At 44.2% G+C, this 27,227-nt stretch overlaps 1 protein-coding gene across 1 annotated transcript in view; it reads right to left on the bottom strand.

Annotated features, from left to right (window-relative positions):
- The window catches only part of OGT (O-linked N-acetylglucosamine (GlcNAc) transferase), a 36,204-nt gene extending 18,714 nt beyond the window's left edge, over positions 1-17,490 (bottom strand). Inside the window, exons 1-5 of the mRNA XM_043974475.1 lie at positions 17,246-17,490; positions 13,952-14,102; positions 12,076-12,319; positions 7,247-7,315; positions 4,046-4,162 (exon numbers count right to left, since the gene is read on the bottom strand). Of these exons, the coding sequence (XP_043830410.1) occupies positions 4,046-4,162; positions 7,247-7,315; positions 12,076-12,319; positions 13,952-14,102; positions 17,246-17,282 (618 nt within the window). The 5' untranslated portion in view covers positions 17,283-17,490. The remainder of the gene's footprint in view (positions 1-4,045; positions 4,163-7,246; positions 7,316-12,075; positions 12,320-13,951; positions 14,103-17,245) is intronic.
- Between the last annotated feature and the right edge of the window lie 9,737 nt (positions 17,491-27,227).

Here is a 27,227-nt window from a genome sequence, read left to right as displayed (position 1 = left end):
ATACACTGTAGTAGGGGCTTCTTCAGGCATGCCACAGAGGTCTCCTCCAACTCCTGCTCTGTGCAACTGTTGCTTTAAAAGAAAAATGACCCTAACAGACTTCATAGTTCAACTCAGCAGCTTTGCTTTGAGGACAGCCCAATTTCAAGGGAAATGCGAAACCAGTCACCATAGGGAGTCACTCCCAAAGCTCAGGCAAAAAGCCAAATGGGGGGTGGGGGTAGGGCAGCACATCTGGGTAGATACTTCCCTAGACATGTGAACAGGCTGAGTAAGAAGCCCTGGTGACCGATGGTCTTTCCAGCCCTAGAGTGAAGCCAAAGCTTGGGACCACTCATTTTAATGCCTCCAGGAGCCAATATGGAACAGGTGAAAGAGCAGAGTCAGGGGGCCAGATTCAAACCTCAACTCTGGTATTTACTCCCTGTGTGACCTCACTGGGCCTCAGCACTTATGGGATGAAATGCTTCCCATAGCCTTATAGAGGTCACCTAAAACAACTGGATGGAGAAATGACCAAGAAAAGCTTGTATCATCTTCAAGCCTGAGTTTTGGCTCAGAAAATATGTCACCCTTCAAAGGGACCCACATGTACAAAAATATTTATAGCTGCTCTTTACGTGGTGGCTAAGAATTGGAAGTTGAGGGGGTGCCCATCAATTGGGGAATGGCTGGACAAGTTATGGTATATGAATACAATGGAATACTATTGTGCTATAAGAAACGATGAGCAGGAGGAGTTCAGAGAAACCTGGAGGGTCTTGCATGGGCTGATGATGAGTGAGATGAGCAGAACTAGAAGAACATTGTACACAGTAACATCAACAATGAGTGTTGATCTACTGTGATGGACTATATTCTTCTCACCAATGCAATGGCACAGAAGAGTTCCAGGGAACTCGTGATGGAAAAGGATCTCCAAATCCAGGGAAAAAAAAAAAAAAGAACTGCGGAGTATAGATGCTAAATGAACCATACTATTTCTTTTGTTTTTGATGCTGTTGTTTTTTTTCTATTTTGAGGTTTTCCATCATTGCTCTGATTTTTTTCCTCTTATAACATGACTAATGCAGAAATAGGATTCATGTTATTATGTGTGTGTATATATATATATATATATATATATATAACCTATATCAGATTACCTGCTGTCTAGGGGAGGGGGGAGGGAGGGGAGAGAGGGAGAAAAATCTGAAATTGTAAAGCTTGTATAAACAAAGGTTGAGAACTATCTTTACATGTAATGGAAAAAAAATAAAATATTTTATTAATTTAAAAAAAAAAAGAAAACATGTCACCCTTCAAATGATCAATCACCCAAATACAAAAGAACCCCTTGAAAATTCTGTTTGGCCTAGTACAAGCAACATTCATTTGGATTTCTACAGACAAGTACTTTGATCTATCCTACGCTCTGCCTTTTTTAAAAGGCCACTTAGAGAAACTTGGGAAGATTCATAATGCAGTGATATGAGCAGTATTAAGAGAAATTCGTATAAACCACATAAAGTAAGGGCTAATAACTCTCAAAGACTTCAGAATCAAAGACTGATGAAGCATGGGTTTCACCTCTTGGCAGAAATACAGAACAGAATGAATCATCCATTTTCTGTGTTGCTCAACTATTATATGTGTTACAAAGAGGGGGGAGAGCCCTAGGTTTCACAGATAGTATACTGAACAAAAAAAATTCAGAACAGGACAATTATGTTGCCATAGTGTTAAATATATACTTTTTAAAAACTGTATATACCCAGGGATACAACTACTAAGCCCATGTCCCAAAGAAAGCAAAGAAATTTTAAAAAGCTATTAAATAGGCACAAAATTGTTTATAGCAGTTCTTTTTGTTACAGCAAAGATCTGGAAAACTAAGACGGCCCTCATCACTTGGGCACAGCTAAAGGAAATGGGCTCTTACTGCACCCATAAGAAATGATGAAAGGGACAGTTTCAAAGAAAGGCAGAAAGACTTGTATGAACTGCTCCAGGGTGATGGGAGCAGAACCAGAAGAATTTCTTTAATACCAACAACTTGGAAAGACTTAGGAAAGCTGATGAATGCCATGACCAACCATAATTCCAAGAGGACTAAAGATGAAGCAGGCTTCCCACCCACCTGCCACAAAAGGAATGGATGGATTTCAGCATGAGACATATTTTCAGACACAGGCAACATGGAAATCTGCTGTGCTTAAGTATATATACATTTCCTATAAGGGTTTGGTTTTATTTACCAATTGGAAAGAATGGAGGAAGACTATCAATAGGTTGCCAAAAAGAAAATGAAAATAAAAATAAGAGGGTCACTGAAGAATTTTTTTTTAAGATGGACAAAAGATAACAGAAGCCAGAAGGAAACACAGAAGCAAGATTACAAGATGTCTTATAACATGTAACACGTTGGGGCAGCCAGGTGGCACAGTGGATGAAGCACCAGCCCGGATTCAGGAGGACCCTAGTTCAAATCTAGCCTCAGACCCTTGACACTTACTAGCTGTGTGACCTTGGGCAAGTCACTTAACCCTCACTGCCCCACAAAAAAAGAAAGAGCATAAAGTAACATGTTGGGGGGGGGGGGGAGAGAGTTCCCTGTTGAAATGATTATATACTTGAAAAAAAAACCCAAGCTGTACTTCAAAGATTCAGTTTCATGTATAATCCTTTTTTACAGTCTACTTTGAATGTAGAAATGCTTTTTATTTGCTATTAAGTTCAGAACAAAAAAATTCTTAATTGCACATGAACAGCAGTTTATAACTTCATATGTCTGTTTTCTATGTTGAAATTTAATGATTAAGTTCATGAGAAACAAAAAATGTTTTGAATGAAAAGTATCCTAGGAACTGACCCTAAGATCCTAGATCTTGATCTTCAGAGGTTGGCAGAGACCATCTGGCCTAACTGCCTCATTTGAAAGATGACAAAACAAACTCAGCAAAGATCAGTGACTTGCCTGGATTACAAAAGTTCTCAGAAGTATAGCCTCTAACTCAACAAGTTCGTGGTCCAAGATGTCATGTTAGGTGAAGGACCAGAGGCGCAGTCTCAAGGTCACAAAGCATCAATAGCACATCAGGTTCTGGTGATCTTTCTCCTTGAAGGGAGAACGAGGAGCCAGATTTCACTGTACCACAGTCTGGGTTGTATGTAATGGAGTCCTTGAGATAAGACTGGATTGGAAGCCCAGATGAGTCCAGATAACAGAGGGCCTTGAATGCCAACTTAAGGAGCTGGCCTTCATAACAGCACCAGAGGATTTCTGAGCACAGTATGACAACTGATTTAAGCAACAATTCCATATGACCTTGAGTTCAAATCTGGCCTCAGATACTTACTATCTCTCTGACCTTGCGCAAGTCACTTAACTTGTCTGCCTCATTTTCCTTATCTGTTAAAAAAAAAAAAGGGGGGGAGGGGGTGGTATAGTAATAGCATCTACCTCCAAGGTTGTAAGGATAAAATGAGAATATTTGCAAATCTCAAAGGATCATATAAATCCTAGCTATTATTATTATGACCTTAAGCAAATCCCATCAATTCCTTGAGTCCTGCCAACAGGAGGGTATATTATACAGATCAGATGAGACGAGGAACCCAAAAAGGGGCATGGGGGGGGATTCAATACTAAGTATTATGGTGTCATTAAGTGCACAATAGGGGACAGACGAACCATACTACTGATGACTACTTCCTCAACATAAAAATCAGACCCACTGGTAGATTTATTAATCAAGTCTGAGCTACTTTAAATGTCTGCCATATTTGCCTGAGTTTCTAACTAAAGAGTGAATCTGCCTTATACTACCCAGAGATTGCTACCCATTAGAGATGTAGTATGTATCTATGCATACTTGTGTGTATACACATATGAATTTGAATTTGTATATACATATATATATATGTATGCACACATATATAAAAATGACTATACACACCCCATATCTATACATCCATGCAGTCGGTGTATACAGATATTAACGTAATATTAAAGTGTTGGGCTTTCTGCACACATAGTTTATAAATTGACAGTTCAATGATTTACCTTTTCAAAATGATGAATTGCGAGCCAAATCTCCCCTTGGGCATTAAAAACACAGCCAAGATTACTCCAAGCTACTGCAAAGTTTGGTTGCGTCTCAATTGCTTTCAAGTAACATGCCTTGGAAGGGTTAATGAAAGAAGAAAAAAGATGGGAGGGGAAAAGGTATAGGGAAAGGGGAAAATTTGTAAAGAAAAAAAAAGACCAAGGGGAAAAAAAAAGTCGATGTCAGTATTCCTTCTCTGACCGGCCAAAAGTGACCCTGCAGCATAGGCTCGCTTGCGCCAAAACTAAATTGCGCTGCCACAGCTGGCTGCTCCTGCGCCTGCGCCAACCAGAACCCAAGTGCAAACCACCATGTTCAGTTCTGCCAAGCAAGGGGGGACCCTTAGGTTGGGAACTCACCTGGAAAGCCAGTTGCCTCTGTCTAGAGCTGGACTTCTCACTCACCATCATTCCTCACCCTAACACCTGGGCCTACTCACTACAGATAGAACATCATCTTCTGGGGCCATCAAATGAAACCCAAAGTTTTCCCCAATACTACAGACCAAAATGGATAGAGCAATAGCAGCTTACTTCCTTCTCTATTCTTAGGCAAATCTCAGAGTCATTCTCTTCCCCAGTCAGCTGTATCAGGCAGACCCATAAACTCTACTTTGAATTGGCCCACACCAGAGGGGAGGGAGTGAAGCTGAAACCTCAAATGACAGGAATGCACCTGGGTTGAGGTCCCTGTAATGCAAGCGCAAAGGTCGCCAGCGCCTCCTAACAGCATTGCGCTGCGCGCATCGCTTGCGGACTGCTGCTGCGCTCTGCAGAACACCCTTAGGCATGGCAAACGGCCAACGAGATCCATTAATCTACTAGACAGGCCCACATTGAGTGTTTGTTGGTAATGAGATCAGCTCGACTCAAAGTGCTGAGGCTAAAACCCAATTTGGTCCAAAAAGGCTACAGAATAGGACTGAGGGAGCCAGTCAATCAGATTACTCATCTAGTCAACCGTTCACAGGGGTTCATTCGCACGCATAGCGCGGTAACGCTGCGCAGCCTTTGCGCTACTGCAGGGTCACAGCGCGTCATCAGAAGAGCAGAACGCTGCAATCCAAACAAAGAAGAAAAAAGGAAAAAAAAAATGAACAACAAAGGAGAGTTAGAAGCTTTTACTAGTAAATTAACTCCAATTAATTTTTAATAGTTTAATTTACTTTAACTTTATTTCTTTGAAAGAATTGTGGCTAAAGTATAAAACATTCTCTTACATTACTTGCTTGTAAATAAAATCGTTTTAAGCTTTTTCTGAAGCCACAAGACAGAAGATTCAGGCATGGAGGCAAATTGTTTTGCTGTGGCAGTTACAAACCCGTTACCATATTTCTCATCATGTGACTTTTCGGTGCGTTCCTTGCTGGAAGAGGAGGAGGAGGTGTGTGTCTGCCCTAGATCCAGGCCTCGAGCTCCCTTCAGCGAGGCACCTTACGCATGGAATAGGAGGTTTCACCCACCTGAAACCTTCTAAATACAATATCAATGGTGAAAAACCAAAAACAAGAGAGAAAATAAAACAAGATCATTAGTAAAAGTTCAACAAAGCAATTGAAATTCTTTGGATATGTATGTCTATAACATATGGGAATGAGGACAGTCTCAGTCTGTAACATGGGAGTCATGCAGAAGGGAGAGGGTTAATCAGGACTATTGCATACAGCAGGGACTTTGCTGGAAGAAAGGCTCTGCGATTTCTGTAAAACAAATTGGCTTCTAGCTCCTAAGAATTTGCTGGCTTGAATTTTGAAATGCACTGATTACAAAAGAAATCCATTGCATTTCACTCCATAGTTGTGTCTTGTTGGCTAAGTTCTCCCCAAAACAGTATAACGCTTTTCAAACTAGGTGTCTCCAGAGCTCTGAAATAAAGAAGTCAGCAACCTAAGGCAGGCGCAGTGTCTCAGCCTAAACCGGTCTCTAAAGCTGCAGTGAAGTGCAATTCGTGTTAGCTGTCCGCTTGGTGGGATGAAAATGAACAGGGCCTGGAAGATTTCCTACAGAAATCACCAACAAGGCGTCTTTTCAGCTCATTTGCAATCAATCAGATGAATTCATAGGGTGGAAACCTATGGCGGTTAACCCAAATGGCCGGTGGAATGAATTTATGAACTCGGCACATTGGAAAAAAAAACCAGTACTTTTTACCATCCGATGGGGCCGAAAAAGCCTTCCTTCGCTCTCCCTACAATGAGGTGATCAAACAGACAGCTACGCTGCGCATACACTCCACGCATCAGCATGCGCGTGGGGCTCAGAGCAACAGGTGGGAGTTTCAGAGGCTCTCTGGGTTCTCCCCACTCCTCACCCCTGCAGCGCGATTGCGTAAGGTGGCTTGTAACAAGACAATTTCATTTTGGAATTTATGGTTTCAACGATGCCAAAAGCTTTAAAACCCAACCTGGTATGCAAATTCTTGGTATTTGGAAACAAAGACTGCTAAAAGCCACCTTTCCACTTCAGCAAGTTTTCTTTCGATCAGTCCATTTCCCAAACAAACCAGCTTTGTCCTTCTGCCCTTTGATATTTTTTTAAAGGGAGTAAGGCAGGGAAAGAGAAGGAAATAAAGAAGGAAGGAGACTGTGGGGAAGGGGAAGAGAAGAGAACTACAAAGAAGGGGGTAGGCGGAATGAGAGGAAGGGAGAGGGGCAGGGGGAGTTCCAATCATTCAATTTGTGATCATTTACCAGCCTTTCTTCCACTGTCAAAAGGGTAGGGTGGGGATGAGGGGAGGAAGGTTAAAGAATAACAAGTTGAAATGGCAGTATTACAGGGTAACATTGTGAGGGCTTTCTTCTCCACTTACAAGCCACAAAGGACTTAGAAGAGCAGCATTTTCAATGGCACCTGCAGGCAACCCTCAGGTTTGAAGGAATGTTATTTATTCCCAGCTAAGATCCTGCTGGAGCCCAAAGATAGAGGGGGATCTAGCTCAGCAGAAGGGCTCCACAGTGTTCAGGTCCTTGCTTTACCCCCAGATTTAGAGCAGGAGCGCCAAAGCCTGGCCTCGCTCTAGGCTGAGGCGATTCATGCTGTCAGTTTTCCTCAGTTTCTCAGGACTGTTTGTGAAGATAGCTCAATGAAGATTTGAAGGCTTGGCAAAGAGTACAAGTTTTCAAAACACTGGTGTTTAAATGCATTCTAATGAACACCTACCTTGGCTTCTTCCAAGCGACCCAGGGCTTTGAGCAGGTTCCCCAGGTCACTGCGAACACAGTACAAATCCTAGAAATCAGAGACACTTTATCATTAACTGTACTCTGTCGTAGCCGAACTTCAGAAACCTTGTAATCACATTTTGGACTTCCACATCTCATTCTACTGTGTCACTTAAGGTTGAAGGAATAAATTCAGTGAAGTATTTGCAGCTTCTGTCCTTCAAAAGATCAGTGCTCATAAACCAAATAATCAGATTCAATACAATTTAATCATTAATTATGACCAAGACAGTGTTGAATCACACCAATGATCAAATTTCCACTAAAACAGAAAAACTTGCAAGACAAAATAACCAGAACTTATGCTTCCTAAATAAGTTTAGAAACTTAGAAATTATACTTAGCTGTTATGCAAGAATAAATCGATCAACTCCTTTATCCTTTTCAACACTTTCCCCCCTGCTGCTTACCACTGTATTATTCAGTGCAGGGCAAGTGGACAGAGCTAATGGGGGGCAACTGAAATTTACAACAGTTGATTCTGATCCTTAGAGAAAACTGAATTTGTACAGCTGGTCACCTCATACAATTACCCGAATTAGAGTAAAGGGTATCAGTAGACAACTTCTGGCATTTGTTCTAATTTGCCCAAACAGTTCATAAAAAATATTCTTCGTCTATAAGTAGACTGGCCTTAACTAAAACATCCTAGCAACTGTCATCCAAGAACTAATAATATTCTCCCTGTGCCAAGAGCAGTACACTATACACAGTACTGAATTCTGAGTGGTTTCTCCAAATCAGCAAGTCGTAACTATAAACAAAGATTAGGGAAGCTATAGGTTAGCCCCTTAACACAGAATTGCCACAGTGGGTTGATCTCATGATTAAACCAGCAATAATTTTTTTTGGGGGGTGGGGTGCAGGAGGTCATGGTTGTCCACAGCAAAGAAAAATCCTTGGAAGGGAAGGGAGAACATCCCTAATCTTTTAAAATTAATAATATTGATTCTGATACCTCCTTTTTCAGGTCTGACCCCTTTCTCCAAACTTCTCCAGCACACCTACATATATCACCCTCCCTAGCTTTAGCAGTGCACATGTTGCCTCTCTTATGTGAGTCTCCTGTCCCATTAGTTTTTCTAATCTCCCCCAGAGCTTCTGGCAATGCACATAGTAGGCACTCAAATATTTACTGACCTCTGACATATGTGCTAAATTTAACCAACAGCAGCAAAAGCATAGAAATGAATGGTCTTCCAGAGCTCAGCTGCAGAACTGAGAGCCCCTGACACTTAATGACATCAAGATGCCAAAACAGTGCTCAATGGACTGGTCACTGGAAGGAGGGTAATCACAGCCAAAGTTTTCAGGAACAGCAAAATCACATTAGGACAAGCTGAGAAATAACCTGAAATCAGTTCCATCACCTCCACGATCAAGACTGCTAGCAAAGCACCTTGAAAATGCCAGACTTAGCATTTCCACCACCGTCAACACACCAAATGTTACTAGAAGCTTTAAACAACTACCAATAATGCAAAAGGCAAAAATCAAACAGCTCAATGTAGCAGGGGAATTTCTCCAATCAAAAAATAGACCTGAATGTGACATACCTTTTAATTAAAAATGCGATTACCTGGGTGGCTACCTTATAAAATGGAGATGTAGTAAAGCCCTTTACGACTGTCAGTCATTAACACAGCACCTTCTTTGCCACTGCAAAATCAAAGTTGTCTGAGTGTCTTGGACCATTTAGAAGCAACTGGTGGCACAGTAAATAGAATACTGGACCTGGAGTCAGGAAGACCCAAGCTCAAATGCAGCCACAGACACTCACTAGCTGTGTGACTCTGGGCAAGTCACTTAACCCATCTCTGCCATCTCTGGGGATCAGAACAGCACCCATTTCTCAGGGGTTACTGTGAGGATCAAATGAGATCATATTTGTGAAGTGCCCTGCAAACCTTCAAGTGTTACATAAACACCATATAAATGTAGTCATTACTATGCAAAGTCAGTGATATCTATTACCAATGGGCCATTGGTAATAGCCAAATAGCAAAGGTCAAGGCACTCATACCACCTTCGCTAAAGCAAGTGAGGATGCCCCAGAACATTTATTCAGGATGAATCATCATGAAAAGCTGAAATTATGTTAATGTTCCCAATCCACCTGGTAAACAAGCAGTTCCCTTGCTGTGTTCTGGGGTTCGAGTATTGCATGAGACCATCCAGTACACGATTCAGAGTACTCCAACTTTCTTTGTTGGTATTGTCCAGCTTCTGTGGCAGGGCAGGACAGATTTATGTTGCACTTTGTGCCAACAGGTTGGTCCTCTAGAATCACAGTTCTCTTTCTAACGTCTCCTTTTCCCATCTTCTCCTTTCCATATACCCTCAGAGTTGGAAAGAACCTATTATTTAGGGCAACTTATTCCTGAATAGGAAACCCACCCCACCCCATCCTCCATAATAAACAATAAATACCATTCCACAATTGGGCATGCAGCTGCCATGTGAAATCTTCCAGGGCTGAGGACCTGACAACCGTGGTTCACTTTGAGACAGTTTGAAGTGTTTCCTAATACCAGGCTCAACTATCTGTCTGCAACCCCATTGCTACTAGTTCTGCTCTCTCGAATCAAATAAAAAGTCTGGTTCAGGTCTTTAGTTGCCAGGACTGACAACAGCAGAGGATGAAGGGTAAGTTCTTCATGTGTTGACTGACAGAATGAAGATCCAGAGATCAAAAGGCTAGTCTAATTAAGATAAAACTGTAGAGGTATACAAGAGGAATTCTCTTCCAGATGACTGTTGTCTTCAGATAGCTAAAGACCACACCATTTTCTTTTCCAGTCTAACCAACTCCAGTTCCTTGTATTCTGTCCTCATTTGTAAACATAGTTTCCAGTCTCCCAAGCCAGCCTGGATGTACTTTAGCTTTGTCAAAAACCCCTTAAAGGCGGCTCCCAGACTTGGACAATACTCTAGACTGTATGTAACCTTAAAATAAAGACTATCTAGCCCCTCCCTCTTTATGGTCACTGGATTTCTATTAGTGCAGGCAAACAATCTCTTTGGCTTTCTTGACTGCCAGATCACACTACTGATTTACACTGAGTTCACAGTCCAATAAAATCACATTCTTTTTCCATGAAAAATGCATTAGCTATTAGTCATGTTTTCTACCATTGAGTACCTGTTCAGTTGGCTTTTTTTTTTTTAAGTGAGGCAATTGGGGTTAAGTGACTTGCCCAGGGTCACACAGCTAGTAAGTGGTAAGTGTCTGAGGCCGGATTTGAACTCAGGTACTCCTGACTTCAGGGCCGGTGCTCTATCCACTGCGCCACCTAGCTGCCCTGCCTTTTTGTTTTTTTACAAACCTAAGTGCTAGATTCTACATGTATCTATATAAAAGTTTAACCCATCATGCTAACCTGTTGGTAACGTTTTGGATTAGAATTCAGCCATTCAACATATTAATCATCCTTCATCCTCTACTGCCATTAAGTATCAGCAACTTACTATCAGGGCTACTTACTATCACAGCTGAGGGGCCAAAGCCAAAGAGAGACCTGGTTAAGAAAGCTTCTGATCTTTGAGGAAACTACCCCACTAGAAGGCTCATGCATGACGTGGTAACGACTCCAATGGAGGCATCCTTATATTCAGAGGGCATTTCTTTTCTGGACCCATTCATTCAGCACTTACCTTATAGACAAGGTCTTATATTGCTAGTTCTATTTCTATGCATGTCAAGTTGTAAATGCCTTGAAAGTAAGGGCTCTTTCCCACCTTTTCTTATCTTTTACAGGATAGATATGCAATCAATCTGTTGACTAATTTTCAATTATAAAGAGAAATATGGGGACTAAACAAAAGGCCTTAGTTAAATTATTTTTACCGCATTACCAATTCTATCTTCTATGCTGGCTGGATAGGACAACATGAAGAAAAAATTATCTAACCATATACTTTGACATCTGTTTTAAAGACAGTTTACACATCAACAGTAGACAGATGCAACACACTTTTTCGAGTACTCCCTAAAAACCACTTAGGAGCTTACGTGTATATATTAACATACTACCTAATGGTAGTATTCAGTTTTCAGCAACTATTTTCATATCAATATTTTCACTTACTCCTCATATAATCCTGTGAGGAAGACAGTCCCATTTTAGAGGGGAATAAATTGAAGCACAGAATTTAAGTGACAAAAGTCACTTATGCAACTAACTCTAAAACTTCTATTAGTAGTAGAACCAAACCAAATGTCTTGCCTCCTAGCCCCTTTCTACCAGATAACAGAAAGATTTGCCCTAACTCTAACCCTAACCCATAACTTACAGAGCCTAGTCTATGATTGGAGCCAGTCCATATAACAGTTGTGTTAAGTATGGTGAAATGGATTTTGTAAACTGATGTACTGCCAGATTTCAATAATCCCTGTCACAAATATCTATCATTCCCAAGCTAATATTTATTGTCATTGCAATCCTTCTATAGTTGAGAGAATTTTCTGGAGTTCATCAAGACTTACCAGAATGACCCACAAGAAGAACTGTGTGTTTAATGTCCGGTTCCTTGCCTACCACACTAGACATAGCATCTGCAGCAAGGGTGAATTTTATCCTTCATTATCTGCTTATTAGAGGAATTTTCTTATTTAAGAGCCCAGCTTAAAGTAATCATGTTCATTTTATACAAAGCCCCCATCCCCAAACACAAAAAAGCTGTTTTGGCTTTGTAGCAGCTGAGCTACCCAAAGCAGCTTTCCGGGTTTCTGTGGGAGTTAGACAGTCACTACCAAATTCTACTCACAGGATTGTACTGAAGGGCAGACACATAAGCTTGCACTGCCCCTTCCATGTCTCCTGCTGCAACCAAAGCGGCTGCCAGGTTAATATAGCCATCGATGAAATCAGGTTTGAGGCGCAGTGCATGTCGGTAATGCTCGATAGCTTCCTGCAACTGTCCACGCTCCTTGTACACGTTCCCCAAGTTGGAATAGGCTTCTGCCAGAAGGGGGTTCTGCTTAATGGCCAAAGTGCTAAAATGAGCAGACCTGGAAAAGAGAGAAGAACGGTGATGAGGACAATCTAGAAAAAGGCACAGCCTGAAACCTGGTCTGCTCTACCCCAACCAGTCCACCCATTCCAGAAAACCAGTTTACAAAGCATCTCAAAACATTATCAAATCCAGCCTCCACAAAGGATGTACCAAAAGCCAAGGTCTTCTAGTTCCAAACCCAGCACATTCTCTTTTTACTACGTGACGATTATCTAACTAACTGGAAGCACTCAGGAACTATATAGGACTTCAATAACTTCAAAAGCAAAGTACTGAAAAGGGCAAGCAACAAAAGCACTTGCAGAAGCTGAGGGGGAATAAGAGAAAACTTCATCATCCATTCTTTATTCTTCTGAGCACAGCAGCATGAATAAAGAATGATCTTCTACTATTTAGACTAATCATAGATTCTCAAGAAAGAGTTACGGAATCTAATTTCTACTTAAATATAGGGCATTTCGGAAAATCAAAACCATACATGCTAAAAGAATGGTTTTTAAAAGGTTCAGGTATCAGGGAGCAGTTTGGAATCAAACACAATCTAACCCATTCAATCTCTTATTCAATTCTGGGCCCAATTCTCTACACATCTGTCGTACTTGTCCCAGATATATGCTGATATAACTAACTCGATTCAAATGCACATCAATCTTGACAATGGGCATTGAAAGAATTTGTTTTTCCTTTAGAGATTGTTTGATTGCTTTCTTTTCAACATATCATGTCTCTCACCAAAGAGCGTGTGATGCTCTCAGGCCTGAAGAAGTTATCAGAAAGCAAAAAGGAACAACTAGCGGCCCAATCATAGGTAATCCCTTTCCATTCTGACCCCATCCAAGTCATCCTCCATGGTGGTAACAAACATGACAACCTGTACCTAAGAACCATCTGGCCTTTCCACCTGCCCTGGAACAGAACCCTACTATGTGTATGGTCTCCTTTAATAGGGATGCAAGCTTGAGAGTGGGAACTATCTCAATTTTGTACTCATTCTAGGTGCCCAGTGATTAAATAAGTGATTCCTAAGTGCTTAATAGGCAACAATGCAAGCATCAGCACCAAATGAATTCTGGTCCCCTGTGTTAAGTAAAGTGTACATAGCATTTATTTATTATATTACAGCATAATACTTTTACTTGTTTGGTAATTCAGTTTAGTCCCAAAAGATTCAAATGTATATGTCTTAGTAGTAGTTGTCATTTGAAGTACATACATTTCCTATCATCACATATGCATTTCTACTTGTGAACCATATTGCCCCCTCCCTTCCCCCATGACATGCCTTCCAAGTGTCAAAGGAAGTAGTACCAAGAACAGTTTGTTACCTGAATACGAAACAACAGCCCCAGATGGTCAAGTCTGCAAAGTCCCTTTAGCCCTCCCCTCCTGAACTCTTTAGCAATGATGCCTGTGCCTAATAATGAAAACCAAGAAAGGAGGAGCTGCCACTAGGCACAAGTAGTACCTGGAAACTTAGTAAGTACTAGAATACATCAATGCAGGCTCAGAAGCATCTTTGCATGCTTCTGGGAAGGACAATGTAGCAATATCAACCACTCAAATATACTTTGTAAAAATCAAAGATTCTTGAATTTCAATACCTTTGGGATAAAGCCAAGTCTCCTACCTGTCCAGTCTGCGACACTGGAAGTGTATAGATGAGAGTAATAAAAGCACACCAGTATTATCTGGCTCTTGTCTCCATAGCTGCATGCAGTGTCTCTCAGCTGCCTCAAAATCTCCTGCCTGATATTCACGATGAGCCAACTCAGCTAACCCTTGGGAGGAAAGCATACATTTCATTGGTTCTGGAGAATCACCAAAACATTTGGGGGAGGAGGGGGTAGCAAACATCTGAAATAAAATATTAGAAAATACAAACCACAAACCAAAAAAAGAAAGAAAAAGGAAAAAAGGGCCAATAAAATCTGAAGATCAAAACATTTGAAGTTAAGTAAAGCACATCTGTATACCCCATTCTTCTATCAAGCACGGAATCAACTTTGCAGGAGTGCACTCAAAGCTATGTTCTTCTCAAATTAAATGAGAAGGTATTAGATAAATACTTGTGTGCAATAAATTAGCCATAAGGTTATTTTTAGATCATCTTCTAGAACAGACACTTTAAATTCTGTGTGCTATTTCTGGAGCTTCCTCTATAATGACAGTCCTCCCCACCATGCCATCTTCAACACTGGGTTCTATAAAGAAACCAGGGGAAAAAAAAGCACCATGTAGTTCTGAAACAGATGGAAAAATGTTTAATGATATTAGCTGGAATAATCTTTTTGGGTAAAAATGCTGTTTTGTCACATGCTTTCCTAAGTAAGGTTTCTGGGTTTTTCTAAACCACTTCGTGAAAATATAAAATTCCCAATGAAATATGGAAAACACTGAGACTAGAATCAAACGGGGTTGGGGGGAAGAGGGTAGAAATAACTTAAAAATTAAGCTGCTATATTTAAGGCAGCTGATAAATAAGAAAGGCAAATTTTTCTGTCAAGATTCCTAAGGTCATCAAATGTTTTAAAGGACTGGGATCCCATCCCTCATGATGCACTTCTCTTTCTTGCTCACTGTACAAGGAGCACTTTCCCCAACAGCTCTCCAGGAGGATTAAGATACTGCAAACCATCCATGTACCTGCTGCAAGTAGTCACCTGTAACTGCAATGCTAAGAGATGCTAAGAAATCTAGTAGAAAACATTTGGCAAACTACTCAATTAATAATACACGAAAAGGAACTGCTGTATGCAACAAACAGATTTCGCTCAGGCAAAGATAGAGGGCACAATGAGGCAGTTTGCCAGATGTTGAGTTTTGACATCTAATTATGGTGTTAAAAATTAACTTGCCTTTCTCCAGGTCAAATCCCAATACTACTACCATATGTAAGTTTTGCAAGCTTGAACCAATGACCCGTTCATTTAAAACAAAATGAAATGAAAGCACCTCTAAATAACTCTCTGCAAGGACCTTTCCTTATAATGATTCTGTGAGGTTGGTGCAAGCAGCAGCATCATCTCCATTTACTGAAGAAGAAACTGGGGTCTAAAGTAGCGATGCCCCTCAGTACTTCTGATCAATCAAGTAGCTGGCTTGTGTTCTGCATGGAACTCAACTTTCAGCGACATGAGGAATAACACAGCCTGTGCTGCTGAATATAATCATCATGAGGGGGGACTTTATCTTAGCAAATCTGGGGGAGGCAAATGTCAGTAAAGAAACCTAAAGAAAAAAAGGGAGCTAAGAAATGTGCTCTCCTCCCTCCCCCAATTACCATATCACTTTCAAAATGGAATAAATGCTATTTTAATACTGCAAATAACAGCCTCCTCAAACATCCCCATAGAAAAAGAAAGTTGGTCTTCAGACCAACTAGAACCAAATTCAAATACTAAAGACACAAGCATTAACTCTAAAGGGACTTTTCAAATGGTGAAGCTCAAGAGAACAGCCCCCTTAGGCGACTGCACAGAGAGTAGATTAGATAAAGCCACTTCAGGGTGGTTTTCGGCTATTTTTCATACAAGTGATCAGAACTGAAAAACCATGACAGCTTATATTATTTGTCCAGAGTCAAATAACAAATAGGGAGTCAGAATTTGGTGGCAGACTTGTTTGCATGCAATGACCATGGAATTCAACCAAAACTCTAAGAGACTCAATATGAACCACGATTGTGAAAACTGGAAGGGGGTGGGGGGGAGCAGGAATGCTGGAAATCGAAGCTTTCTCAACCCATATTGATGACTCGTGTTTATATAACGTCCACTGCGTTCCAGGCAATTCACAAATGCCATCCAGGTACGATAGAAAAAGAGATCTATATAAATGAAATCCCCCACCCACCCAGGGAGCCGGGAAAAACCGGAACCGTTTATTCAATACCAACCACCCTTCATAGTTATAAATAAGGGATGAGATCGTTCACTAATCGGCAGCGGCTCCACACAGCCTTCTTTAAGGGGCCCCTGCCCAGCAAAGTTTGAACGCAGGAAGGAGGTAACTTGGCTCAACCGTCCCCAAAGGTCTGGTTTTCGTTTTTGCTTCCGATCCCGCAGAGCTTAAAGCGAAAATAAAAGCGCCATCTCTAAGTGGGACAGCCCGTTCGGGCGAGGAAGCCAACCTAAAACGTTAATAAACATCCATCTTACGGACGCAGACAATGAGCCCGAGAACTGGACCCGGAAAGCCAGGCGCGACCCCCGAGGAGCGCGAGGGGAGGAAACCCCCCGTAACTGCTGAGGCTGGAGGGGGGGGGGGGGCCGCTCGCCGCGGAGGCAGGTGAAGGGGAGGTCGGAATGGGCTAAAAGGCAAGGGTGTGGTCCCCGGGCTAGACAGGGCTGGAAAGAAAGGGGGGAGGGAGGCTGCAGGTCCCGGGCCCGCACCGCAGCCCAGCGAGGAAGAGCTCCCCCGGGGCCGGCCGCCCCTGGAAATTTCCACCCCGCTCCCTAGCCCCGCAGGTCCGCCCGGAGCGGAGATGCCAGTCCCCACTGCCCGCGCCTCCGCCACCTGGGCACGGGAAGCCGGACGGTGCAGGGGGGCAAAGGGGAGAGGGGCACCGAGCCAGCGATGGGACCCCGCGCGAGGCACTTCTCCGGGGCCTGCCTCAGTTTCCTCCCCCGTAGCACGAGGGCGTGGCCTCGCCGGCCTCTAAGCTGCCCCCTCGGGAAGGATGGCCGCCCCCAAGCGGAGGGGGGCCGCGGCAGCATGCCCCCCCCAGGGCATGGGAAAGGGGGGGAGCCGCGCACCGAAGGGTCGTAGTCCCGCCAGGCCCTCCCCCACCCGCTCGGCTCCCTCCGCGGGCACACGCGTGCCAAGGGCTAACGCGATGGCACTTCGGGGGCGGGGGGGCAGCTGTCCGGCCCCGGCGCCCCGGGCGGCACGCGGGCAGGGGGGCGCGAAGCCGCCTAGGTACCTGTGCTGTCGGCCACGTTGCCCACCGAAGACGCCATCGGGAGCCTCCTGAGGGAGGGCGGGCCAGGGGGAGCCCCGCGCCGCCGCGTCCCGCCGCCGCCGGGGCCGCCTCCGAGGCCGGCGACAGGGACGGACGGGAGGCGAGCTGCAGGGCGGGGCGGGCGGGCGGGCTGGCCGGGACGGCTTCGCCAGCAGGCGCTTGCACTGACGAGGCTCCGCGGCGCCAGCCGGGCTCCGCTTCTCTCCTCAGCTCGCGAGCTCTTGAAATGGCGGCGGCTGCTCCCAGCCCAAGACAACACCGGCCGGAACTACTTCCTGCTACAATCAAGTCCCTGGGCGGAGGAAGCGGCTCGAGGTCCCGCTACGGCAGCCGCTAGAGCTTCTCAAGCATTACAATGCGGGTCGCAGCGCGCATCGGAGTCTTCCGCGAACGGAGGAGGGGGGAGGAAAGGGGCGGGGGAGGGGGGGAAAGGGGCGGGGGAGGGGGAGGAAAGGGGCGGGGGGGAGGGGGGGAGGAAAGGGGCGGGGGGGAGGGGGGAGGAAAGGGGCGGGGGGAGGGGGAGGAAAGGGGCAGGGGGGGGCATTGCGACAAACAGGAGTTGGGAGCGAGGCGCATGCGCGTGCCTCGGCGGGCCCCATCCGGAGCCCGCGCCCGGACCTTAGCCGGCTCCCGGAGCTGGGTCGGACGCGCAGTGGCGCGAGTTCGCGGCTGGGGCGGGTCGGTGGTGACAGGCTGTGAGCCAAGGCGACCGACAGAGGCAGGCCCGGGCCCGGGGAGGGATGGACTTCTTCACACACACCCCAACCCCCCCACGGTGCGCCGCCCAGCACGGGGCTTAGTCATCTTCCCCCTGCCGGATGCCAGGCCCAGAGCTGGACCCTGGAGAGCGGCAGGGGGCGAAAGCAGCGCGTGAGGGACGACCGGGTGCCGCGTGAAAGGCAGCGGCCCCGCCCTCGCCCCTCCCCAGCCCACCCCCGGCCCGCCCTGCTCGGTGGCGCGGGCCTCGGGGCAGGCCTGGATAGACCCGGCCACCACCGCTCCATTTTGGCTGAGGCCAGGCCCCCTCCCCCACCCCGCCCTCCGACCATTGCTGGGTGGTGACCCTGGGCCGCGGCTGCCTGGCCGGCCCATCCACCTGCTGGCCACAGAGGAGCTGCAGGGGCTCTTAGCCCCACTGAGAAGGCGCCCAGATAAGGAACTTGGGGGGGGGGTACACGTGTAAAGGTAGACATACACACCACCCAGACTAAAGGCAGGACTGGGGTGCCAAGTTATGGTGCATTATGGGAAGGAAGAAGGGAAGGAAGGGTTAGTCAGGATGGCTTCTGAGACGTGAGATACTATGGAGGCATCGAATTTGAATCCATAGACAAGCAGGATCAAGGCCTCCCAAAAGCTGGGGGTGAATGGGAAATAAGGTCGGCTAAGGTGAGGAATACATAGAAGGTCAAGCCAGATGGTGACCTTGAAAGGCAGTTTTGAAGTGGAGATAGTAAGACCGGCTAGAAGACTTGTGACAGTTCACCCAGGAATGAAGTGATGAAAGTCCAAAGTACTGTGGTGCCAGGGAAATGGAGAGAAAAACCAGATGGAAAAGACATTTCCTAGGAAGATTCCAGAACAACGAAGTTAGGAGAGTGCAGGATCACTGAAGCCAAGGTAGGAAGGAGCGAGTTTCCTTGGAAAAGGAAAAAGAGGATGAACACTGAGGGAAAAAAATCACTGGGTAGGGTTATTAGGGACTTTGGAAGATTCCAGCAGAATGGACTAAAGTCAAGTCCTGCTCCCTTCAGCCGCCTTCAGCCAGAGTGCTAGCCCTGCTCCTTCCCAATCCCTCCCCCTCCAATTCTAGGGACCCTTCCCTGACAATTTGCGTTTTTCTATAGGCTAAGCCTTCTCTTCTTGGCTGGGATTACCTGCAATAGCAGCTGTATCTTCAGAAAGATCGCTAAGGGAACTAATATGGACAGGAAGGATTGTTGGAGGGGGACTCCTGGTTTGGTGACAGGTTGGACCTCTCAGGCCTTCCTTCCAAGAACGAAATTCTTGAATGTTTTGGAAAAGAATCCAGGATCTATCACCTCCCTGTAGAAGTGGCAAACCATCCACAGGAGAGTTCAGACATCAATATCCCATCCAAAGTTGGGCTAAATGCCATATTCAGGGAGTCCTGTCCTCAAACCTGGGGTCTAATCCACAATTATCTCCTTAGCTAGAGATCACATTATACCTCATAGGTTATAGATATTTCTGGGGAGAAACTGCTGGTCATAACATTTTAGATCACCTTCCCTCACCTCAAAATGGAGGAGAAGACCCCTTTGGAAAGAGTTTGCTTTTGGTTTTCTGCTTCACAATGATTACTTATTTTTTTAAATGTCCTTGTACTGGCAGCAGATTTAAAGAAAAATCTATAAACAAATAAGCATCTTCCTTAACTTCATCCCCTTAATGTTACTAATAGTGAGTAGGAGCCCTAAATTAGGGGAGAGCTCAGACATCAGCCCAATAGGTTCATAGGCTGTAATGCTGGAAGAAAGGGCTTTGGAGTTCATGCCATCCAATTTCTTCATTTTACAGATGAGCAACTTGAGGCCCAGAGAGGGAAAGTGACTTGGCCCTGGTCACACAGGTGGTAAGTGCCAGAGCTGAGACCTGACCCCAGGTTCTCCGACTCTGAAGTCCCTCTCTGTAGAAATGTGCAGGATATCAGAGGGTTGTGTTCTTCAGACATGTTCACTTCATGAAAAGCTTTCACATGAATCCCTTGCCCGTTGGCCAGAGCAAAAATACTGAAGAAAACAAAACAGTGTGATCTGATCAGATGGGAGGTCGTGGCCTACAGATTTGAGGTACAATGAAACAAAAGTGAGGCCACAGAGAGGGACCCAAAACAACTACGGCCCTTTAGGAACAATTTACCTTGAGTCCTAGTAAGAGCAGCTCTGAAGAAATGGCGAGGTTAAGGATATGCATTTTCGCAGGCCCTACACCTGCTTCACTAGACTAGCTCAGCCCCAAACAGCATGAACGCCACCCCCAAAAAGTTCTTCTAGGCCTGGTGCTGTGTGCTGAAGATAAAGGGAAGGGAGGGAAGCACATCTCCTATCAGTGCAGCCTCCTGCATGTGGTCCCGGAGCCACATTTGGGTGATTGGGAGGTCAGTCCTTCTTAACTACCTGCTACTTGTTCTGTCTAGCAACTCCCCTATGTGGAACAGGGAATGGTGAGGGAAGCGGTAAGCCCCAACAGAGGGTCCAAGGACTCCCTCCCTTTTGCTTTCCTCACATCAGTTCTCACTACTCCCGGCCTCTGTATCACCATCTTCTAACTTGCCCCTTATTACTGAAATCTTTGAGTCTGCTCCCTTCCTTAAAAGGCCTCTTTTGGCTCTTCTGTTGCCCTGAGGGCCTTCCTCAGTCTGTATTGCAGGGCCTGCCCATTCTTCCAAGCTCCGACAGCCTAAAAGACACCCCCACCTCTGTGTTCCAGACTAAATTGCTCTTCCTCTTGACTCTACTTTGCTAGTGGTACCATGTGGCTGCCACCTGTGTTTGAAAGCTCGGTATTCTCCTTAAGTCTTCCAAGAGAGGTAGACTGGTAGAAGGAATTTGTTGGGCATGAGGAAATGAGCAGGGCCACCTCTGCCTTGAATTACCCGTGTGGCCCTGTGCAAATGCCCAAAGCTCTTTGGGATCAGTTCCTCATCCGTTGTCTCCTTTGTGGGACGTTCTCTCTGATCTCACCCACTTCTTGCTCCAGCCATGTTGGAGGATTTCCTAGCCCTCGCCCATCCCTGGCCCTTTTGTGCTTCTGCTTTGGCCCGTGCTCTTACCTCCCTCCAGCTCACCACACTCAGCCTTAGTCAGCCCTTTAGGTTTCTACAGCTCCTCAAGAGCATCTTTCCTGATCCCTGTATCCTCCTTGGATTCCATCGCTTGCTGGGCTCCCATGGCTCAGGTGCTCTTTTCTGTAATATTCAGGAGGGCAAGACCCACGAGGTGGCTGAGCTCTGTATTTCCTCCAGTTCACTGCACATTCATTGAGGAAATGGCCCACCTCTTTCCCCAACTTTTACCCACTTAATCTTTAGGCAAGAATTGTGAGCACACAAAGGGAGACTGCTCCTGAGCCTGCCTTGATCTTTTTCTTGTGTCACCAGACATTTGGCATGTTTGTATGTTGAAGGGAAGCTATGAAAGGGGCAGGATAGAAAGAATGCCTGATTTGAAGCCAGAAAGGCCTGCATGCAAATCTTGCCCCTGCCCCTTAGGACTGATTTGGTGCCTGCTAAGTGCCAGGCCCTGGGCTAGGAGCAAAGGTAAAACAGTCCCTACCCTCAAAGAGTTTACATTCATTTGAGTGTGAGGCAGGGGACATATACACAGATAAAACTTGAGTCTCCATAAAGTACACATGAAGTAATCTTGGTGGGGGAAATGAGTGCTCCCCACTGGGTAGGGAAAGGGGCTTGGTGTAGGCAGCAGCATTTGAAGTGAGCTTTGAAGAAAGGTAAGGCTTCCAAAAAGCAGAGATGAAGCCTAAGAGCATTCCAGGCAAGAGAGACAGGAAACAGAACGTCATTACGGAACAGTTTGGCTGGAGCATAGAGCACATATTGCAATGACCTTTGGACCAAGGCCTTAAGTCTCTGCCCCACCTGAATCCATCCTCCATTCAGCTTCCAAGTTGAATTTTCTAAAGACCATGTCACCTCTCCCCACCCCCATTCCCATGAGCTCCAGCAGTTCCCTAGTATTTCCAGGATCAAATACAAAGTACTCTGACATTTGAAGCACTTCATAACCTGGTCCCTTCCTACCTTTACTGTCTTCTTGTTCTCCCATCCACCAAATTTATGGTCCAGCTACACTGAGCTCTTGTTTACTTCTCCACAAACTACCTCATAACTATTAGGAGGTTTTTTGTTTTGTTTTGTTTTGTTTTTTTGTGAGGCAATTGGGGTTAAGTGACTTGCCTAGGGTCACACAGCTAGTAAGTGTTAAGTGTCTGAAGCTGGATTTGAACTCAGGTCCTTCTGACTCTAGGGCCGATGTTCTATCCACTGGGCCACCTAGCTGCCCCACCTCATAACTATTAGATTGGCTAATAGGACAGAAAATGAAAATGACAAATGTTGGAGAGGATGTGGAGAAAATGAGACATTAATGCACTGTTGGTGGAATTGTAAATTGATTCAATCATTCTGTAGAGCAATTTGGAACTATGCCGAGAGAGCGATAAAACAATGTATACTCTTTGACCCAGCAATACCACTACTAGATCTGTATCCAAAAAGAGATTGGAAACAAAAAAACAAAAAGGAAAAGGACCGGGGAGCAGCTAGGTGGCGCAGTGGATAGAGTACCGGCCCTGGAGTCAGGAGTACCTGAGTTCAAATCCGGCCTCAGACACTTAACACTTACTAGCTGTGTGACCCTGGGCAAGTCACTTAACCCCAATTGCCTCACTAAAAAAAAGAAAAAGAAAAAAAAAAAAAAAGGAAAAGGACCTATAGGTACAAAAATATTTATAGCAGCTCTTTTCTGGTGGCAAAGAATTGGAAATTGAGGGGATACCCGCCAACTGGGGAATGACTGAACAAATTGCACTATGTGATTATGATGGAAAACTATTGTGCTATAAGAAATGACGAGCAGGATGTTCTCAGAAAAACATGGAAAGATTTCCCTGAGCTGATGCAAAGTGATATGTACTGTGTACAAAGTAACAGCAATATTGTCAGCTGATCAGCTACGAATGACTTAGCTATTCTCAGCAATCTGTGACGTTTAAAATCTAATGTGTGGTCGCCTTATTCCTGTCACAAGTGTAGAGAAAGCTAGCCAGGGTTTACTTATAAATCAGAAGCTTTAGCAACAGTTTTTGGGCAATAAGTATCTATTAAAACATAGTAAAGAGAGAACACATGGAGTTCAGAAAGTTAAGAAACCTATCTACCCCAGAGGAGAGATAAGAGTTCAGCCTGGCCTGCTTCTTCCAAGAGTCCTCTGCCACCAAGAGCCTGTTTGGGCCACTTCCACATGGCCAGCATCACCCAAATCCATTGGTTCACTGGACTTGAGGGTGGTCCCGTGTTGAGGTCACAGTCTCTGAGAACACACCCTCTTCAGAGTCAGGCAGGTGTGGTTTCAATTGAATTAACTTTAAATACGTTAATCAGCCAAGTCAGTCAATCAAATTAATCTGGGACCTTTGGGCATTGGCAAAGCCCATTATTTTCTTACAAATCCAGTGATCCAAGAGCCCTCTGAAGGAGTTATGATGAAAAATGCAATTCATCCCCAGAAAAAGAACCAATGGTATCTGAATACAGATTTGAAGCATCATTTTTTTTTTTACTTTATTTCTCTTGAGGTTTTTTGTCTATGTTTTCTTTCACAACATGACTAATGGGGGATGGGGGTGGGAAGAAATACAAAGAGCACATGGTAAACCCGAATTAGAGAATAAAATATTCAAAGCAAAACCAAAGAATGTAAGAACAAAGGTTTTCGGTTTGTTTGGGGGTTTGTTTGTTTTTTAACTATCTCTGTATTCTCGGCATTTAGCACAGTGCTTGGGACATAGTAAGTGCTTCAAAAAGAATTGTCCGTTGACTGACTGCCATGAGAGGGAGCAATGTGAAACCAGATTGTGAAAGGCTTGAGATGACAGAGGAGTTATATTTAGGAAGCCACCAGAGTTCTTGACCCAGGCCTGTGATTTAAGGAGATCAGTTTGACAGCTTTGTGAGGGATGGGTTACAGAGGGAAGAGGCAGGAGACAGGGAAATCATTAGGAGGCTACTGCAATAGTCCAAGCAAGAGGATGAAGGGGGCACTCATTCAAGTGAAAAGAAAGGAGATGAAAAATTGAAAACTGTTGTGGAGGTAGGAGAGGTGTGAAAGTGAGACTTGGCAACTTGGATAGGAGAGAGTTCAGGAAGGAGAGCATGGTCAAGGATGAGGTCAAGGTTGGGAACCTAGGTGACTAAGATGCTCATAGGCTTGAGATGAATAGGGAAATTAGGAAGAAGGGTAGGTTTGGGAGAAAGATACTGAATTCAAGATCCAACCATTCTGGGGAGCAATTTGGAACTGTGCCCAAAGGGCTAGAGAACTGTGCATACCCTTTGATCCAGCAATACCACTGCTAGGTTTCTACCCCCAAAGAGATCCTCCAAAAGAGAAAGAGACCTATTTGTACAAAAATATTGATAGCAGCTCTTTTTGTGGTGGCTAAGAATTGGAAATCAAAAGAATGCCCATCAATTAAGGAATGACTAAACAAGCTGTGGTATAGGATGGTGATGGAATATTATTGTGCAATAAGAAATAACAAGCAGAATTATTTCAGAAAGGCCTGGAAAGACTTGTATGAACTGTTTTAAGTGAGCAGAACCAATAGAACGTTGTGCACAGAGACAGCAATATTGTTGGATGAAGAACTGTGAAAGACGTAACTATTCTCAGCAATACAATGATCTAAGACAATCCCAAAGGACTATGGATGAAACATACTATCCATCTCCAAAGAAACAACTTATATTGATGGAACACAGACTGAAGCATGCTATTTTTCACATTCCTTCATTTTTTTTCTTTTATTCAAGGTTTCTTGTACAACATGACTAATATGGTCATGTTTTACATAATTTTACTGTATAACCCATATCTGATTGCTTACTGCCTCAAGGAAGAGGGAGGGAAGGGAGGGAATGAGGAATAAAAATTGGAACCCAAAACTAAAACTAAAAATATTTATTACTTAAAAGAAATAAAGAGTTTGATCAGTGGAAAAAAACAAAACAAAAAAAAAGATACTGAGTTCTGTTTTGGACATGTTGATTTTGAGATGATCACAGGACAACCATGTGAAGATGTCCAGCAAGCAGTTGTTGATGTAGGACTGGCTGACTATATACATTTGGGAGTCAGTTGCATGATTGAACCCAGTGAAGCTGATAAGATCACTGAGAGAGTGGAGAGAGGGAAGGGGACTTCAGTTGTATTCACGTGCTGCTTAACAGAGCTGGAGAAAAATCAAAACCATGCTGACTGGGTCCTCTACAAATTTATGTTACATAATCTCTCTCTTTTTTTTTTTCCGGGGCTATGGGAGTTAAGTGACTTGCCCAGGGTCACACAGCTAGTAAGTGTCAAGTGTCTGAGGTCGGATTTGAACTCAGGTACTCCTGAATCCAGGGCCATGCTTTATCCAATGTGCCACCTAGCTGCCCCTTATGTTACATAATCTCAATGGAGCTCTTGATACAGCAAGACATTCCCCTTAATCTGTTTACCATCTCACTCATCATAGCAACTTTTCCAAACCTTTTCATCCTTCCTCCAACTTCCCATGGTACCCCTTCCCCCATCCTCTCAGCTGAGAACCTTGGCATATATTTTGATGAAAAAATTTGGGCCAGTCAGTCAACAGACATTTATTGAGCTATTATGTGCCAGACACTGTGCTAAGTGCTAAGGATACAAAGAAAGGCAAAAGACAGTCCTGCCCTCAAGGAGCTCCCAGTCTAACAGGGGAGCCAACACATAAAGAACTATGTACAAAAAATATTTATAGCTGCTCTTTATGTGGTGGCAAGGAATTGGAAGTTGAGGGGATGCCCATCAATTGGGGAATGGCTGGACAAGTTGTGGTATATGAATGTAATGGAATACTATTGTGCTGTAAGAAACGATGAGCAGGAGTTCAGAGAAACCTGGAGGGTCTTGTGTGGGCTGATGATGAGTGAGATGAGCAGAACCTGAAGAACATTGTACACAGTATCATCAACATTGAGTGTTGATCTACTGTGACGGACTAGATTCTTCTCACCAATGCAGTGGTACAGAAGGGTTCCAGGGAACTCATGATAGAAGAGGATCTCCAAATCCAGGGAAAAAAAACAAAAGAACTGTGGAGTATAGATGCTGAATGGACCATACTATTTCTTTTGTTTTTGGTGCTGTTGTTTTTCTTTTTTGAGGTTTTTCCTCATTGCTCTGATTTTTCTCTTATAACATGACTAATGCAGAAATATGTTTAATGTTATTATATATATATATATATATATATATATATATATAAACCTATATCAGATTACCTGCTGTCTAGGGGAGGGGGAGGGAGAAAAATCTAAAATTGGAAAGCTTGTATAAACAAAAGTTGAGAACTATCTTTACATGTAATGGAAAAAATAAATAAATAAAATACTTTATTTAAAAAAAGAACTATGTACAAACAAGATGTAAAATCAACAGAGGGAAGACACTAGAATTTAAAAGAGATTGTGAGGGTCAGCTAGGTGGAGCAGTGGATAGAGCACCGGCCCTGGATTCAGGAGGACCTGAGTTCAAATCTGACCGAAGACACTTAACACTTACTAGCTGGGTGACCCTGGGCAAGTCACTTAACCCCAATTGCCTCACAAAAACAAACAAACAAACAAACAAAAAAACGAGATTGTAAAAGGCTTCCTGTGGAAGATGGGACTTGGTGCCCTCGACTTATGGGACTTTAGAAGGGAGGATGGTTTGGGGTGCAAGATCATGAGTTCAGTTTTGGACATGTAGAGTTTAAGATGTCTGCTGGACATCTGGTTCAAGATTCTGAAAGGCAGCTGGTGATGAGAGATTGAAAGTCAGCAGAGATTGGGGCAGGATAGGTAGATCTGAGAGTCATCAGCATAGAGATGGTAATGAAATCTTTGGGAAATGATGACATAACCAAGTGAAGTAGATTGAGGGGAAGAGAAGGGGGCTCCAGGACAGAACCCTGAGGGATATGTAAAGTAGAGGATGTGATATGGAGGATGATCCAGCAGACTAGATGGAGAAGGATGGGTCAGAGAGGTGGGAGGAGAACCAGGAGAGAAGTGTGTCCTGAAAACCTAGAGAGAAAAGAGGAGAGAGTGATTGAGAGAGTCAAAGGTTGCAGAGAAGTCAAGGAGAATTCAGATTGAGAAAAGGCCTTTGGA

The sequence above is a fragment of the Dromiciops gliroides genome, chromosome X (genome assembly GCF_019393635.1).
Source record: "Dromiciops gliroides isolate mDroGli1 chromosome X, mDroGli1.pri, whole genome shotgun sequence".
Taxonomy (NCBI): domain Eukaryota; kingdom Metazoa; phylum Chordata; class Mammalia; order Microbiotheria; family Microbiotheriidae; genus Dromiciops; species Dromiciops gliroides.
Note: the sequence above shows the minus strand (reverse complement) of the source record. Positions and strands in the feature narration are given on the sequence as shown.